The 14,568-nt window shown below is 35.3% G+C and overlaps 1 protein-coding gene across 3 annotated transcripts in view; it reads left to right on the forward strand.

The window, feature by feature from the left end:
* Positions 1 to 14,568, forward strand: part of DHX29 (DExH-box helicase 29) — a 65,116-nt gene that overhangs the window by 26,753 nt on the left and 23,795 nt on the right. Inside the window, exons 2-10 of one of the 3 annotated variants that reach the window (XM_025892448.2) lie at positions 2,663 to 2,736; positions 4,227 to 4,340; positions 5,261 to 5,390; positions 6,106 to 6,248; positions 7,918 to 8,046; positions 10,978 to 11,104; positions 11,818 to 11,976; positions 13,620 to 13,785; positions 14,049 to 14,172. In XM_025892448.2, the coding sequence (XP_025748233.1) occupies positions 2,663 to 2,736; positions 4,227 to 4,340; positions 5,261 to 5,390; positions 6,106 to 6,248; positions 7,918 to 8,046; positions 10,978 to 11,104; positions 11,818 to 11,976; positions 13,620 to 13,785; positions 14,049 to 14,172 (1,166 nt within the window). Of the gene's footprint in view, positions 1 to 2,662; positions 2,737 to 4,226; positions 4,341 to 5,260; positions 5,391 to 6,105; positions 6,249 to 7,915; positions 8,047 to 10,977; positions 11,105 to 11,817; positions 11,977 to 13,619; positions 13,786 to 14,048; positions 14,173 to 14,568 lie in introns of those variants that run through there. The other 2 variants (XM_073905488.1, XM_073905489.1) reach the window with 2 other exon arrangements.

The raw sequence follows: 14,568 nt of genomic DNA on the forward strand, positions 1-14,568 counted from the left end.
GGTAGGGGGCTGTTAGACTGGCATTCTGAAGGTTGACAGCTGACAGGAAAGGAGACCAAAGAATCGCCCAATAGAAAATTAGAGCAGTTTCAGGGAATTGAGTAAGTTCAGTCTTTTTAGTAGCCTCTGCATGCCTCCAGGGACAATAATAGATATTTGTAAGAGGTAATGCCTCATAAAAAGCTTCAAATTTTGCTGATTGAACATGTTTTAAGAAGAATTTGAAACAGAAAGAGTCTTACTGGTTTACTTGATTCAATCGGTCATACCTCTGAGGCAAGATCTCATTGTTGCTTCATTTCGCATATTGATTAAAATAAAAACATACCCACTTTTAGGGACACTTTTTGACACCCAGTGAATGTGCACCAGTATTGGTGTACATTCCTCTCCCGATTTTCTGGAGACTCAGCTTTTCTTTTATTTGCCCTCTGGAAGTTCACAGTATAAAGTGACTTCAAAGACGTGGTATCATTGGATATCTCAGGTGGAATAGTTGGAGGAGACAAATGAGAGCTTATTGCTGTCTTCAGAGTTTACTGCTTATTTCAGTCTTTACTAACAAAAAAAAAAGGAATTTACAGTTTTACCTCTCTCAGTAACACATCAACCTTGAACTGCTTCTCAGTATAGTCTTGGTAATAAACCTCTCATCCATCTGTATCTTTTCCAAAAGGGTTATAATTGGGTCCCCTCAATGACTTGGGGGACTTGTAAACTCTAATTAGTATGCTAAATTTGTGAACAAGTTTACTGCAACTAATGAAACCTCACAGAAATGGTTAAGGACTACTGATAGGTCCTCTAATTTATGACTATTGACATGAGTTGATGAGGAAGGTTACTAAGATTAGAGTCTAAGACTAAAAGATAAGGAAATTAACCATTCTGTGCCAGAATTGTCACTATCTTTTCATATACTCTAGGTAGCCTTGGGTACTTTCTGTATAACTCTAGCATAGAAGTAATTCAGGGAACCAGTAATGTCTCTAGTTCAGACTGCCCAAATGTAAATAGTTATGCTCAAAAACTTTTGTTTTAAAATGCCTGATTATATTAACTAGCATCTTAAAATGAATACCCTTCTGTAAGTCAACAAGGATCAAAGTTCTTGACCTTTAAAATCATAGTAAGCAACTTCTAAATTTAATGTGTAGGTTTCTCAAAGTAAAAAAAAAAAAAAAAAAAAAAAAACCACACCTTATTTTGAGATATATAAGAGTAGACTAAGTAGGTATTATAAGATTCTAGGATTATTCTTACGCAGCAGTAGTTCACCAAGTGTGTTTCAAGGAATCCTGTGGAATTCTTGAGACCATTCTGGCTGGGGCTCCGTGAGATCAGAACTAGTTCCATAATCTAAAATGTTGTCATTTTTGTAGTTATTTTCTCATGAGGATATAGTGGTATTTTTCAATGACTGCATGATAATACTACAGAAAATTGAATGCAAAATCCAGACATTAAGAGATTTGCAAAAATGGAAAACAATTTTTTTTATTTTGGAAAATGCAGTTATTTTTCATAAAAAGTGTTTATATTAACTGGTCATAGGTTTGTTATTTTTAATGAATTAATATTTAAAATTTTTCCCTTTTTATTTACAGTATGTATATATCAGTGTTATAATTCACATGAACAGAAAGTATTTAGGATCGTCACTGATTTTTAAGAGAGTAAGGAGATCATGAGACCAAAGGTTTGAAAGTACCTTTTAATACTATTTATTCCTTCTTGGTTGGTCGTTGTTAGAGAACTGATGATACGCATAGCATTTCTGTTGGCTGGAACAGAGTTGGCATCTGTAGTGGGTTGAGTAGTGTCGCATTTTCCCCTTCCCTCCCCCCAAGTTCATTTGCACCTGGAACCTCAGAATGTGACCTTATTTGGAAATAAGGTCTTTACAGATATAATTAGTCAAGGATCTTGAGGTGAAATCATCCAATGAGTAGTGTCTAGAGAAAGGAGAGAGATATTTGGACACAGACACACAGGGAATAAGGCCATGTGAAGCACCATGTGTAAAAAAGAGGCAGACAGGGCAAACAACTCCTGGGATCACCAAAAGGCAGAAGAGGCAAGAAAGGATTCTTATTTAGAGCTTGCAGGGAGCATGGACCTGTTGACAACTTGATTTTGGACTTCTGGCCTCCAGAATTGTGAGAGAATATTTCTGTTATATTCAGCCAACCAAGTTTGTGGTAATTTGTCCTAGGAAACTAATACAGCAACCTTGGACTCTATGAATAGAAGATGATAGGAACTGGCACCTCATTTTTACCTTAAGGGAGTGTTTCTCTTTAATATTAACCATCGTCTCTACCAGGAATCTAATATCCTCTGAGAGGTCTTACTTCAGCCAAGTACCAGGCAGAAAAGCATCTGATTGTGAAAATACGAAGATGAAGATAGATTTAATTTAAAAAATGTACAAGCCTTTGCTCTTTGTAAGTAACTGGTTAACCTAGAGAAATTTAATTGGTAAAATGTTTTTGAAAATTTAGAGTCCATATTGCTAGATTGTAGATTCCTTGGTGAAGTGGGGAAAAAAGAGCTGAAATCAAATATTTAATGTTTAGCAATTTTTTAGAGGAAAATTAAAATAGTGTAATAGCTATCAATGACTAAATTGCCTTGACTACTTTTTGTCTTTTATACACAGGTCCAAAAATTTATAGTTTTAATTCTGCAAATGATTCTGGTGGTCCTGCTAATCTGGATAAATCTATTTTAAAAGTGAGTACTGAGATTTTGAGGCATTTCAAGAAATGTTCTCTTTGAGAAATGAAAAAGAAGATATATTAAATATAAGAAAATTATGGAGTATTTAAATTTTTTGTAATAGTTAATTGCTGATCTGTACTAAATAGAAGTAAATTATAACACATAATGTTGAAAGCCCATAAGAAATTAAGGAAGATCTGGATAAGATCCAAATTTCTAAGGATAGCATATGCATCCTTTCAGACCTGATTTGGTGTACATTTCCAGCCTCCTCCCCATTATTCTTTTCCACTTAAAATTTTAGTTTAAATCTCATTGTTCCCTCAAATCCCATGTGATTTTATGACTCCGGGCTTTTGTCAGTGGGCTCTCTGCTTAAAAAGACCTACTTCCCCTTCTCCATTTGTCACCTCTGGAACCTCTAGGAAGTCCTTCATAACTCAGCAGTTTTCCTTGTGGTTTCTTACTTTTTTCATATGCCTTTTTAAATGATTGCTGTGCTGGTTTACAGTTTATCTTTTTATATAGGTTTCCTCTGCTAGACTGAACTCCTGAAGTATATTTTTGAACATAGCTCATTGTAGGCATTCAGTAAAGATGTAGTCAAGGGGTGGTTTCTTTGTAGGTAGATGTTTATGTATTCTTAGGTCAAAAATATGGAAAGAACATATGGAACAAAAATATTAAAGACAAAAATGGCTAATGGAAAAACAGGAATCAAACCCTGAAAGCCAAAAGAATTTGTGTAGCCTAATTATTACTGTGTATATAGTTTTTACTTTTACCTTAGAGGTCTTTTTAGTGTAGCATCCATTCTTTCAAGCTGTGTGCTACATTAAACAGATTTCTGGACTCCATCTCCAAGGATTCTGATTAAGCTTGTTTAGGATCAAGCTTAGGAATCAGTCATAACAATAGCAATCCAAGAACAATGTCTTGAGACATGCAGGTTCAAGAGGGTTTTTCAAAGGATTTTTTCTTGCCATATGTTGCTTTTTCCATGTCACATTTTTTCTTTTTCTTTTTTTTTTTTTAAAGATTTTATTTATTTCTTTGAGAGAGAGAGATAGCAGGGAGGAAAGGGAGAATCAGGCTCCCTGCTGAGCAGGGATCCTGACGTGGGGCTCAATGCCAGAACCGTGGGATCTTGGCCTAAGCTGATGCTTAACACCATGACGCTTAACCAACTTAGCCATCCAGGCACCCCGGCACATTTTTTTCTAAAATATATGGTACAGATGTGGTCCAATGAATGGTAGTCTAAAATACAATAATTACCAAAACGAATTATGTAATATATGGTGATTAACATAACAATAAAAAAATTAAAAAAAATAAAAATAATAATTACTAAAAAAAATAAAATACAATAATTATTTTATCTGATTTTCACTGAAATCCTTGTATTGGTTGGCAGGGATATAGAAAACTCTGTCATTTTTTTCTAATTATTAAATATTTAATAATTTAGATTCTAATAATGACCTTTTTGGCTTCAACAGGTGGTAATTAATCACAAACTAGAGCAAAGAATTATTGGAGTGATAAATGAGCATAAAAAGCAAAATAATGACAAGGGAGTGATTTCTGGAAGACTTACTGCCAAAAAATTACAGGTATTTTGCAAACTTTTTTTAACTTCCTTATTTTTAATGGAGCCTTTTTAAGACAGCTCCACATGTGAGATGGTGAGATAAAATGACTTCTTCAGCTTCCATTGAGATTTCATGTAGATCATTTCTGTCAGCAAGAATAGGGAAGGAATTGGGCCAGATACAAGAGCACACATTAAAATGATGGTATGAAAATTAAATTACATTCCCCAGATTATATTAGACTCTGTAGTGGGCACTTTGCTTATTTTTTAACTGGCACAATACCAAAAGGTACTTTGCCCCATTTTCCAAATGAAGAAATTGGGGTTTGGAAAAAGATTACAGACACTATAGCTGGAGGTTGTTAGTAAGTAGCAGAGTAAGCAGAGTCTGGATTGGAACCCAGTTCTGCCCAGCTCTAAAGATCATGCTTTAAGAAAGTACATTAAGATGCTTTACTTTATATATGGATGTGTTTATTAAAGCACTACTTAAACAATAAAAAGAGAAAATACCTAAGTGATCACCAATAGGAAACTGTGTAATTAGCTTATGATATGTCTAGCCAGTGGATTATTATGTAACTATTAAAAGTGATGAAGAGTTTCTAATAACTTGGGAAGATGCTTATGTTACATTATTAAGTGAAATTTGTTTTTACAAAATCAGAAAAATGACTGGAAGGAAACATACTACATTGCAAACAGTATCTTTGAATAGTAAGAATATGAGCAGTGTCTTCAGGTCCTTTTTTAATTTATCAATGGTTTTCCTCAATTCTCGGTTTGGTGAGCATATTTAACTCTTCTAACTAGAAGGGAAAAAAACATATTTTTGAAATTAAAATTTGTTATCAGTTTCTGATTTAAAATGAGTGGAAGAATAAAATGAGTAATAAAAGGAGAGAAAATAGAATGCCTTTTTTCATTTCCCTTTCATAGGATTTATACATGGCTTTACAAGCATTTTCATTTAAGACTAAGGACATTGAAGATGCCATGACTAACACGCTCTTACAGGGAGGTGATCTCCATTCTGCCTTGGATTGGCTCTGTTTAAATCTTTCAGATGGTAAGTAGTATTGTCATAAAATTCTTTCGGTTTCTCAAACCTTCTCAAAATTATTTCAGCATTTGTGACATTTGTATCAAGCTCTAAATTTTTTCACTGTTATAATTGCTTATTTTGCAAATGTTCTTACTCTTTTTCACTCTTTGCAGTATATTTTCAGAGATTGTAGTCCATGCAAGAAGAAATTTTTTTTGTACATTTAGTTGTCAGTAGTCATTTTACAGTGCACTTAATACAACAAATTCTCAAAGTTTGCCTGCCTGTAACCTGTTAGGCTGTGTTTCCTGGTTTGGGTTCAGAAATTTGGGCCATATGGCTTTAGATAAATTTGTTTAACCAGAAGGCCAATGTTATAATCTCTGGCAAGAACCTGGACTGCAAATTGCTTGTATGACTGAGTAAGGATCTTACCATACACTATGACAGGCAACCAAGGAGTTGGGAAGGGTTCAGATCTTTTTTTGAAAATTTAGAAGTCTCACACATTGAGGGTGAAATAAATGGCCAAACAGAGGTGGGCTACCTATCTCATGAGTGTTTCCACTCCTACTTTGACAAAAAAGCCAGGTTCATAGGATTTCTATTCTTAGGAAATGACGGATGGAAGAAAATTCTGTGCTGTTTGTCTAGGCAGGGTTTATGTGCATGTTTAATGAATGTGTATGGTTATGTTTTATGTATCATATGAATGGTTTTTTTTATTCCCATTTTTAAGATGCACTTCCTGAAGGATTCAGTCAAGAATTTGAAGAACAGCAACCTAAAAGTAGGCCAAAATTCCAGTCTCCTCAAATACCAGCCACTGTTTCACCTCCATTGCAGCCTAAAACCAAAACAACAGAAGATACTAAGATTAAGGTAATTTAAGAAATTAAACATTTAAAGTTGTATAAAATCAGAATGAAAACACATGTAATAGTTCATGAGTAGAAATACCAGGTTGCAATAACATTTTTGCTTATCAAAAATAACTAATTGCTCTGCCAGGCTTTTCTATCACTGTTTCAGTAATCTGTTGCTGCATAACAAACCACCCAAAAAAGTAGTGGCTTAAACCAACAATTAATTTCTTTAGATTCTACAGTCTGTACTGGGCTCAGCTGGTTAGTCCTTCTGTTCCACAAGGTATCTTTTTAGGCTGGAATATCCACAATGGTTTCTTTGGGGGCTAGCCAGGCATTCCTCTTTTCCCTGTGGCTAGCTTGGGTTTCCTCATATGTGGTGGTCACAGAGTGGTCTGATTTGCATGGCATCTGGCTTCCAAGAGCAAGTATTTCAAGATGATAAGCCCCAGCTTGTATCACTTCTGCTAATGTTTCCTTGGTTGAAACAAGTCATGTGGCCAACTCCAAAATACGTGTGGAAGGGGATTACAGAAAGTCATGAATACTAGAAGGTGTACTTCTTTAGGGCATTACACTTAAATACTCTGCATATCGTGGGGTGCCTGGGTGGCTCAGTCAGTTAGGCGTCTGCCTTTAGCTCAGGTCATGATCTCAAGGTCCTAGGATCAAGCCCCGTGTCAGGCTCCCTGCTCTCGGGGGAGCCTGCTTCTCCCTCTGTCCCTCCCCCTGCTTTTGTTTTCTCTCTCTGTCAAATAAATAAAATCTTAAAAAAAAAAATACTCTGCATATTGTAAAACCTCTATAAACGTGGATGAAACTGGAGAACATTATGCTGAGTGAAATAATCCAGTCACAGAAAGATGAAGACTGCATAATTTCACTTATGTGAGGCATCCAAAATAAACTCATAGAGGAAGAGAATAGAATGGTGTTTACCAGAGGCGTTTACCTCCCTTCAGGAGGAGAGGGGAAAGTGGGGAAATGTTGCTTAATTGTTAAAAGTTTCAGTTACACAAGATGAATAAGTTCTAGAGATCTTTTTAAGATAGTGCCTAGAGTTAATACAATATTGTGCACTTTAGAATATGTTCAGAGCATAGACGGCTTGTTAAGTGTTCTTACTACAGCCACCACTCCCCACTCTCACCAACACACATGAAAAAAAGAACACAAGGAAGTTTTTGGAGATGATGGATAAGTTTAGTACATTGATTGTAGTGATCATGAGTGTATGTGTATATCCAAAATCATCAAAATATTGAGTTTATATATACATTATAATAAACTAATCTAAAACTGATATATTAATATGCACATTAAATTTGTACACTTTTTAAATGTATCAGCTATATCTCAGTAAAGGCTAAAAACAAAACAAAAACAATCTGGAAGCATTATCCCCAGAAAACCACTGTTTTTAAGGAAAAACACTAGTTTTTAACAGTTCTTTTATTTTTTTTGCCTGTTTATAAAAACATATTTTTTGGATTTTGCAAGCTTGGACTTCTTAAAGTAATGTTGAATTCATTTGTCCTTCACAGAACAGTATGTAAGATGATTTTTGAGGCTTACATGTCTGCTGTTTCTGAGTATAAAGAAAATAGTAAAAACAGGGATACTTGATGGTAGCTTGACACCTTTTTCTAACTTTGGTTTTTCAGATATTTGTTTTTCCTTTCTAGCCAAAAAAGGAAGAGAAAAATTTGGAAGTAAATATGAAAGAATGGATCTTGCGGTATGCTGAACAGCAAAATGAAGAAGAAAAGAGTGAGAATTCTAAAAGTTTAGAAGAGGAGGAAAAATTTGACCCTGTGAGTTAGAAATGTATATTAGGCTTCTAGCTGGCTATTCATAGGCAACATAATTTAACTTTTCTGTAACTTAGTTTTCACCTTTGTAAATTAAAGAAATACCTACCTCTAGGAGTTGATGTGAAGATTAAACAAAATTTACAAAAAACAAAATAGAAATGGCACAAAATAATTGCTCAGTAGCTGTTACTTATATTCCTCCCATGTTTAAAAAGATAATCATCAGATATTTTAAATGATTATCATTTGTAGGGAGTATGCTAAATTCCTTGGATAATAAAAGAAAGGCACATTTCTTTACAGAGGAAATCTGTGGTCTGGTCAGAGAAAACCTAGATATCACAAGACAAACTAAAAATGTAAGGTTAAATGAAAACGAGTTGTAGGAAGAAAATATTACAATACATATGTCTGGCAGGACTTCTGTAGAATTTATAAAGAAGTTTTAAAAGGACAACAGACACTTCACAAAAATAGATACATGGATGGCCAATAAACATGTAAGAATAATTTCAGGATCACTGGTCATCAGAGAAATGAAAACAAACTGCAATGAGATACTATTTTATCTTCATCACAATGGCTCTGATTAAAGAGATGAGTAATCCAAGTGCTGGGAGGGCATGGAATGACGGGCACACTCAGACATTGTGGGAGTGTAAAATGGTACACCCACTTTGGAAGACTGGCACTTTCTTACAAAGTTAAACATACACTTAACCGAATGACCTAACAGTTTCGTTCCTAGGTATTTATTCAAGAAAGAAAGAAAACATGCCAACAAAAAAGACCTGTATGCAAATGTTCATAGCAACTTTTAGTCATAATACCCAAACACTGCAAGCAACTCTCCAATGCAAGCAACTCTCTAAAACATACTTGAATGAAAGAAGCCAGACACAAATGAGTCCATGTGTAATTACTATATTAAAATCTAGAAAAGTCATCCATACAAAATCAGTCTATAGTGACAAAAGACAGATCAGTGGTTGCTTGAGTCCAAGGGCAGGGGAAGGGGATTCACAGTATGGCAGCATGAGGAAACTTTTGAAGATGATGGGAATGTTTTATATCTTCATTATGATAGTGGTTACACGGATAATATACATTTATCAAACTCAATTCACTTGTACACCTGAATGTGTACATTTTACTGTATATAAGTCAGACCTTAATAAAATTGGTTAAGAAAGAAAAAAGGGAAGTTGCAGAATAACATGTGTAGTATGATGAACCCATTTGTGTAAAAGAGAAAAATATATACATATATTTGCATTCTTAATATATGCACAGAAATGATCTGGAAAGATTCACAAAAAGCTATTATTAGTGATTAGGACTGGGGTGCTAGAATGGGAGGGAGACTTCTTTTTTTAGACTCTTCTATATCCTGTAAGTTGTTTTTTTTTTTTTAACCATGTGCCTGTATTAAACTAATATAAACAAAAAGAATTTGGGACAGTACAAGTCTACGTTGAGGTTCAAAGAAGAGGTGTCTTCTGACTGGAGCATTTGGTTAAGCCTGCAAAGAAGAGTGGTGGAACTTGAAGGGTGCATAGAGTACACATGGGCAGGAAAGGAAGATGGTCCAGAGGGGTGAAACAGTGTGACCAGGGTACAGAGGTGGAATTGCATAAGGGGCCTTAGGGTATTAGACAGTAAATGAGTATATACAGAGCATAAAATGTAGGTGAATACTGGCAGGTAGGAGTAAACAGGTGAGTTTAGCGGACACCAGAAGATTTTGATGCCTAGAAAGACTTTTCCTCATATGAAGAGCCACTGGAAGCCTGGGGGCAGGTAAATTACAGGAAGAATTTGCTATTTTAGGTCAGATTTAGTAGTGTTTAGTTAAGGTGGTTTGGAATATTTAGGTAGTGTTCCAGGTGATTTGGAAAGGATAGGGAAGCCATTTTGGTAGCTATTGCACTTCCTCAGTTGTGAAATAATAAGGCTCCAAATTGGAATTGGAAAGGAACAGAAACATTTAAAGCAAGAATCCAGAGAAAGTATTGATTTGCCAAATATAAAGATTAATGAGCCAAAGATGGCAAGAGATTTGCAGGTGGAGGGATGGTATCCGTGACAGAGATAGGAGTGATGAAAGAATGAGTGTGATTTGGGTGAATAGGGGAAGATAGCTAACCCTTCTACCTGTTAACAGTGTGTCGTGTGTGTGCTACACAGAGTAGCCTCCAAATTCAGCTCCATGTGCTGCCTTGGTTTATCTCTTTTCCGTTCATCTTAACGGTTGTGTTTCATAGCAGCATTCTACATGCCCTTATCTTCACCCTGTACATTATGCGTTTCACCTGTCCCTTATTAACCTAAGGTAAAAAACAGAAATTCAAGTTTAACTTTAAACTAATGGCTGCTCAGCAGAGCTAAGTCCTTAAGTTTTATTACACCCCTTTTCCCCAGAGGCTTTTTTTTTTAATGTCCCTTACTATCTTCTACAAGAAAGCGATTATAGGAAGATAACTTTCAGATGAGTATTATTATATTATTACCTATACAATCCTTCAAAACGTGTTTATAAAATGTATAAAAATAAGACGTTTTCTTATTTTAGAAATGAACTCACGTTTACTTTTTCTTCTGTAGTTTTAAAATTTTATTTAACATGCCAAGGAAGTTTTACATACGGATCACCCTCATTCTCTTGCTATCTCATTTTCTTTTTATAATGGCCGACTAGTTTTTTTCTGTAGAAAAACTTGTTTTGCAGTTTTTCCTCTTCATTCAGTACTGCGGTATTATGTATATGTACCTGCAAATCTGCATCTTTGTATTATTTCTCTGAAAAATTCCTAAAAGTAGATTTGCTGGATCAAAGAATAAGATCAAAAGGTCATAGGTTTGATATAATACATTGACAATAGATTAACTCATTTTGTTCTTTAAATTTCTGTATCATCTCATTTGAAACAGAATGAAAGGTACTTGCACCTTGCAGCAAAACTTCTGGATGCAAAGGAGCAAGCAGCTACCTTTAAACTAGAAAAAAACAAGCAAGGCCAAAAAGAGGCTCAAGAAAAAATAAGGAAATTTCAAAGAGGTAAACACTTCCAAATTCTTAGATGTATAAATGTCTTTTCTTTTTTGGCTTTCCCAGCATGGAGATTGCCTCTTTTTAATTTGTGTACAAAAATCCCAGTTTATAGTGGGCTTGGCAGACTTTCTGCAACAAGCCAAGTAATAAATATAGTAGCTTGTGTGGGCCATATAGACCCTCACAACTACTGAACTCTGTTGTCACAGAATAGAAGCAGCTATGGACAATATGTACGTGAATGGCTATGGTCTCATAAAACTTTACAGATACCAAAATGGGAATTTCATATAATTTTCACATGCCACCACCAAATATTTTTTTTTCAACCAGTTAAAAATATAAAAATCATTCTTAGCTTATAGGATGTACAGAAACAGGCAGCCGGCTAGATTTGACCGGCAGGCCATAGTTTGTCAACCTCTGATGTATACCTTAAAATCTCATTCAAGGAGAAGGAGGTGAGGCGGATATAATTCCATGAGTATTCATTTCTAGTGAGGATGTTTTTCTGGACCTTCTACATCTGTTAATTTATTTAAAACATTTTAGTATATGTGAAATAAATTGCCTCTGACTTCTAGCACAAATTCCAAATAGGAAGTGTTGAATACTTGGCTACAAGGAAAAAGACGGAATGCTGTCTTTTTTTAAAACATCTTTGCAAAATAAAAAGACATAAAAACAAATACAACAGAGCATGATTTTTTTCTTGGTAGAAATGGAAACTTTAGAAGACCATCCAGTATTCAATCCAGCCATAAAGATTTCACATCAACAGAATGAAAGGAAAAAGCCTCCTGTAGCCACAGAAGAGGAAAGGGCTTTGAACTTTAACTTATTTGAAAAATCGGTAGCTGCTACTGAAGAAGAGAAAGGTAAAATGAAGGGAAAGTGTTTCAAGGTGTAAGTAGTAAAACGTCAATGAAAATACAATTGAGAAACTGTGTTACTTTGCGTTCTAGCAGACTACATAAGCTGGCAGTAAAGCTATGTTTCCACGTGCTGTCTTAGAAAAGTAATAATTATGATAACTTTTGTAGCATTTTATAATTACAGTTATCTTGCTTCAGCCTCATCTCTTTCCAGCCAGAATTATCTTTCCATAACACACATTTAAATGTGAGTTCCCTGTTAAAAACCCTTAATCGGTAATAAGTCCAAACCCTTTATCATGGTATTGAGGATCCTTTGCATTCTGCCACAGTCTGCCTTTCTACTTTTTTCTCCCAGCCGTTTACTGCAGCCACATGTTATTTCATGGCTCCATGATTTTGCTCATCCTGTTAGCCCCTACTGGCCAACCTTTCCCTCCTTTCAAAGCTCAATTCAAAACAGCACCTCTTTAAGCCTGCTGTGAGTCATGCCATGCCACCATGTGTGTGTAATTGTATACTTATTTGTGCTAAGTATTATTGACATAGTTTGGGTAATATTTATCTGTAATATAGTCAAAGTCTATGCTAAATTGTTAGTTTTTTAAGTTACACATTGTTTCATAAGTATTTATTGGATTTCCTTACTGTTCAGAATGTCACATGCTATGTGTACAGTTATTAACAAAATCACCTAGTCCTTGCCCTCTTCAAGGGTATGGTCTAGTAGGAGATGTAAGCTTTAAATATACATAAATATTTAATTACCAATTGTGATGTGTGCTATCAGAGCAAGAAAACTGGTTTCTAATAATAGAGATAAGGGGACTAATGACTTGCTCTGCGATCTAACAGATGATTAGGTGTCAGCTCAGTGACATGGTGGTGGGAAGAACCTTCTAAGGAGGGAGATTGGAAGTCTAACTTGGAAAAGATCTAGAGCAGACTATTCAACAGAACACTGTATGACAGAAATGTTCTGTATCTGAGCTATCCAGTGTGGTAGCTACTAGCCAAATACGAGTATTGTGCACTTGAAATGGGATTAGTACAACTGAGAACTGAAAGTTTAATTGTAATTAATTTAGGTTTGTCCACATGTGGCTAGTGGCTACTGTATTGGGCCAGGCAGGCTCAGAACATTTGGGGAGGTGACCGACTGCCTGTGTGGCTGCAGTGTAGTGAGCATGATGGTGGAGTGATAACAGATAGGCAGAGATGGACCATGGAGAATTTGGACTCTATTTTATATGTAATATGAAGCCAAAGAAGGTGATGGTGGTGGTCGTGGCTATTAAGCAGAGAAGTGACATCTGATTTATATTTTTTTCAAAATATTACCCTTTCCTGTGTGGTAGCCTCCCAAACACTGTAGTTCAGAGTACCATAAATAATTCATCACATGGATATCATAGATATTTTACAAGTTACCCAGGATACTTTTAAGATTCAGATTTTCAATGGTTCTATCCATTCAGAGGATTTGCTTACATCACTTGTAGAAGGGCAAGCTTTTCTCTGTCATTTTTCACCTATTCTCTTCTAAAAGTCTTGTCCCCGAATTGAGAAGACTTTGATCACTCAAAAGAGATTATACATTATTGCATGACAATTTTTAAAGCACCAATCTTTGTCTGTCATTTTAGAGAAAAAGAAGGAACCTCATGATGTAAGAAATTTTGACTATACAGCTCGAAGCTGGACTGGAAAATCTCCCAAACAATTTCTGATCGATTGGGTCAGGAAGAATCTTCCCAAGAGTCCAAATCCTTCTTTTGAAAAAGTTCCAGTAGGTAGATACTGGAAATGTAGGTATGTTTTTCTGGGTAACTGAATGAACTTTTAGGAAAATCTAAGATGAAAAATCTCTTTGTTTCTTATGTGTTAAGTGGACATTTAGGAAGCTCTCTCATTCCACGTCTCTGGGTGATAATGCTCATCAGTTATCTAGGTAGTGTCTTCCATGGAAATATTTAATTTAAATAATTAATGTAAACTTAGGTTCAGGGTTAATGGAATTCTGACTTGTTTTATTTCATTAATTTTGTTTTTAAAATTCTTTGGCTTCTTTGTAGGGTAAAGGTAATCAAGTCTGAAGACGATGTACTGGTAGTGTGCCCTACAATCTTAACAGAAGATGGCATGCAAGCTCAGCACCTGGGAGCAACTCTAGCTCTTTATCGTTTAGTGAAAGGGCAGGTGAGACTTTTTAGAGTGAGCTGTTTCAAAAATCCATTTGTGGACTGTACATAGCCAACCTAAAACGGTATGGGCATACGGAATGTCATATTTAATTATGGCCCTTCATGCCAGTTTTTACTTACTGCTTTTTCAAATTAATCCTCATTTCTGCTTATTTATAATTTTGACTTCCTCTAGCCCCTAAACCTAGCTCAGTCTTTCTGTCCTTAGACCAGAGGCTCTGAACCATTTCAATGGTTCAGTTTTTCAGGCTATGCTATTTTACAGATTAAAAATAGTTGTACGAGGCTGGTTGAAGTAAGAATTTTTAAACAGTTTAATGTTTAAATATTATAATATCTCTCTTTAATGTTATATTTTCCCTCAGCTTTGAAAAGTTATAGACCTTGATTC

This window comes from Callorhinus ursinus, unplaced genomic scaffold (genome assembly GCF_003265705.2).
Source record: "Callorhinus ursinus isolate GAN/ISIS: 27379988/994484 unplaced genomic scaffold, GSC_fseal_2.0 scaffold23, whole genome shotgun sequence".
Classification (NCBI taxonomy): domain Eukaryota; kingdom Metazoa; phylum Chordata; class Mammalia; order Carnivora; family Otariidae; genus Callorhinus; species Callorhinus ursinus.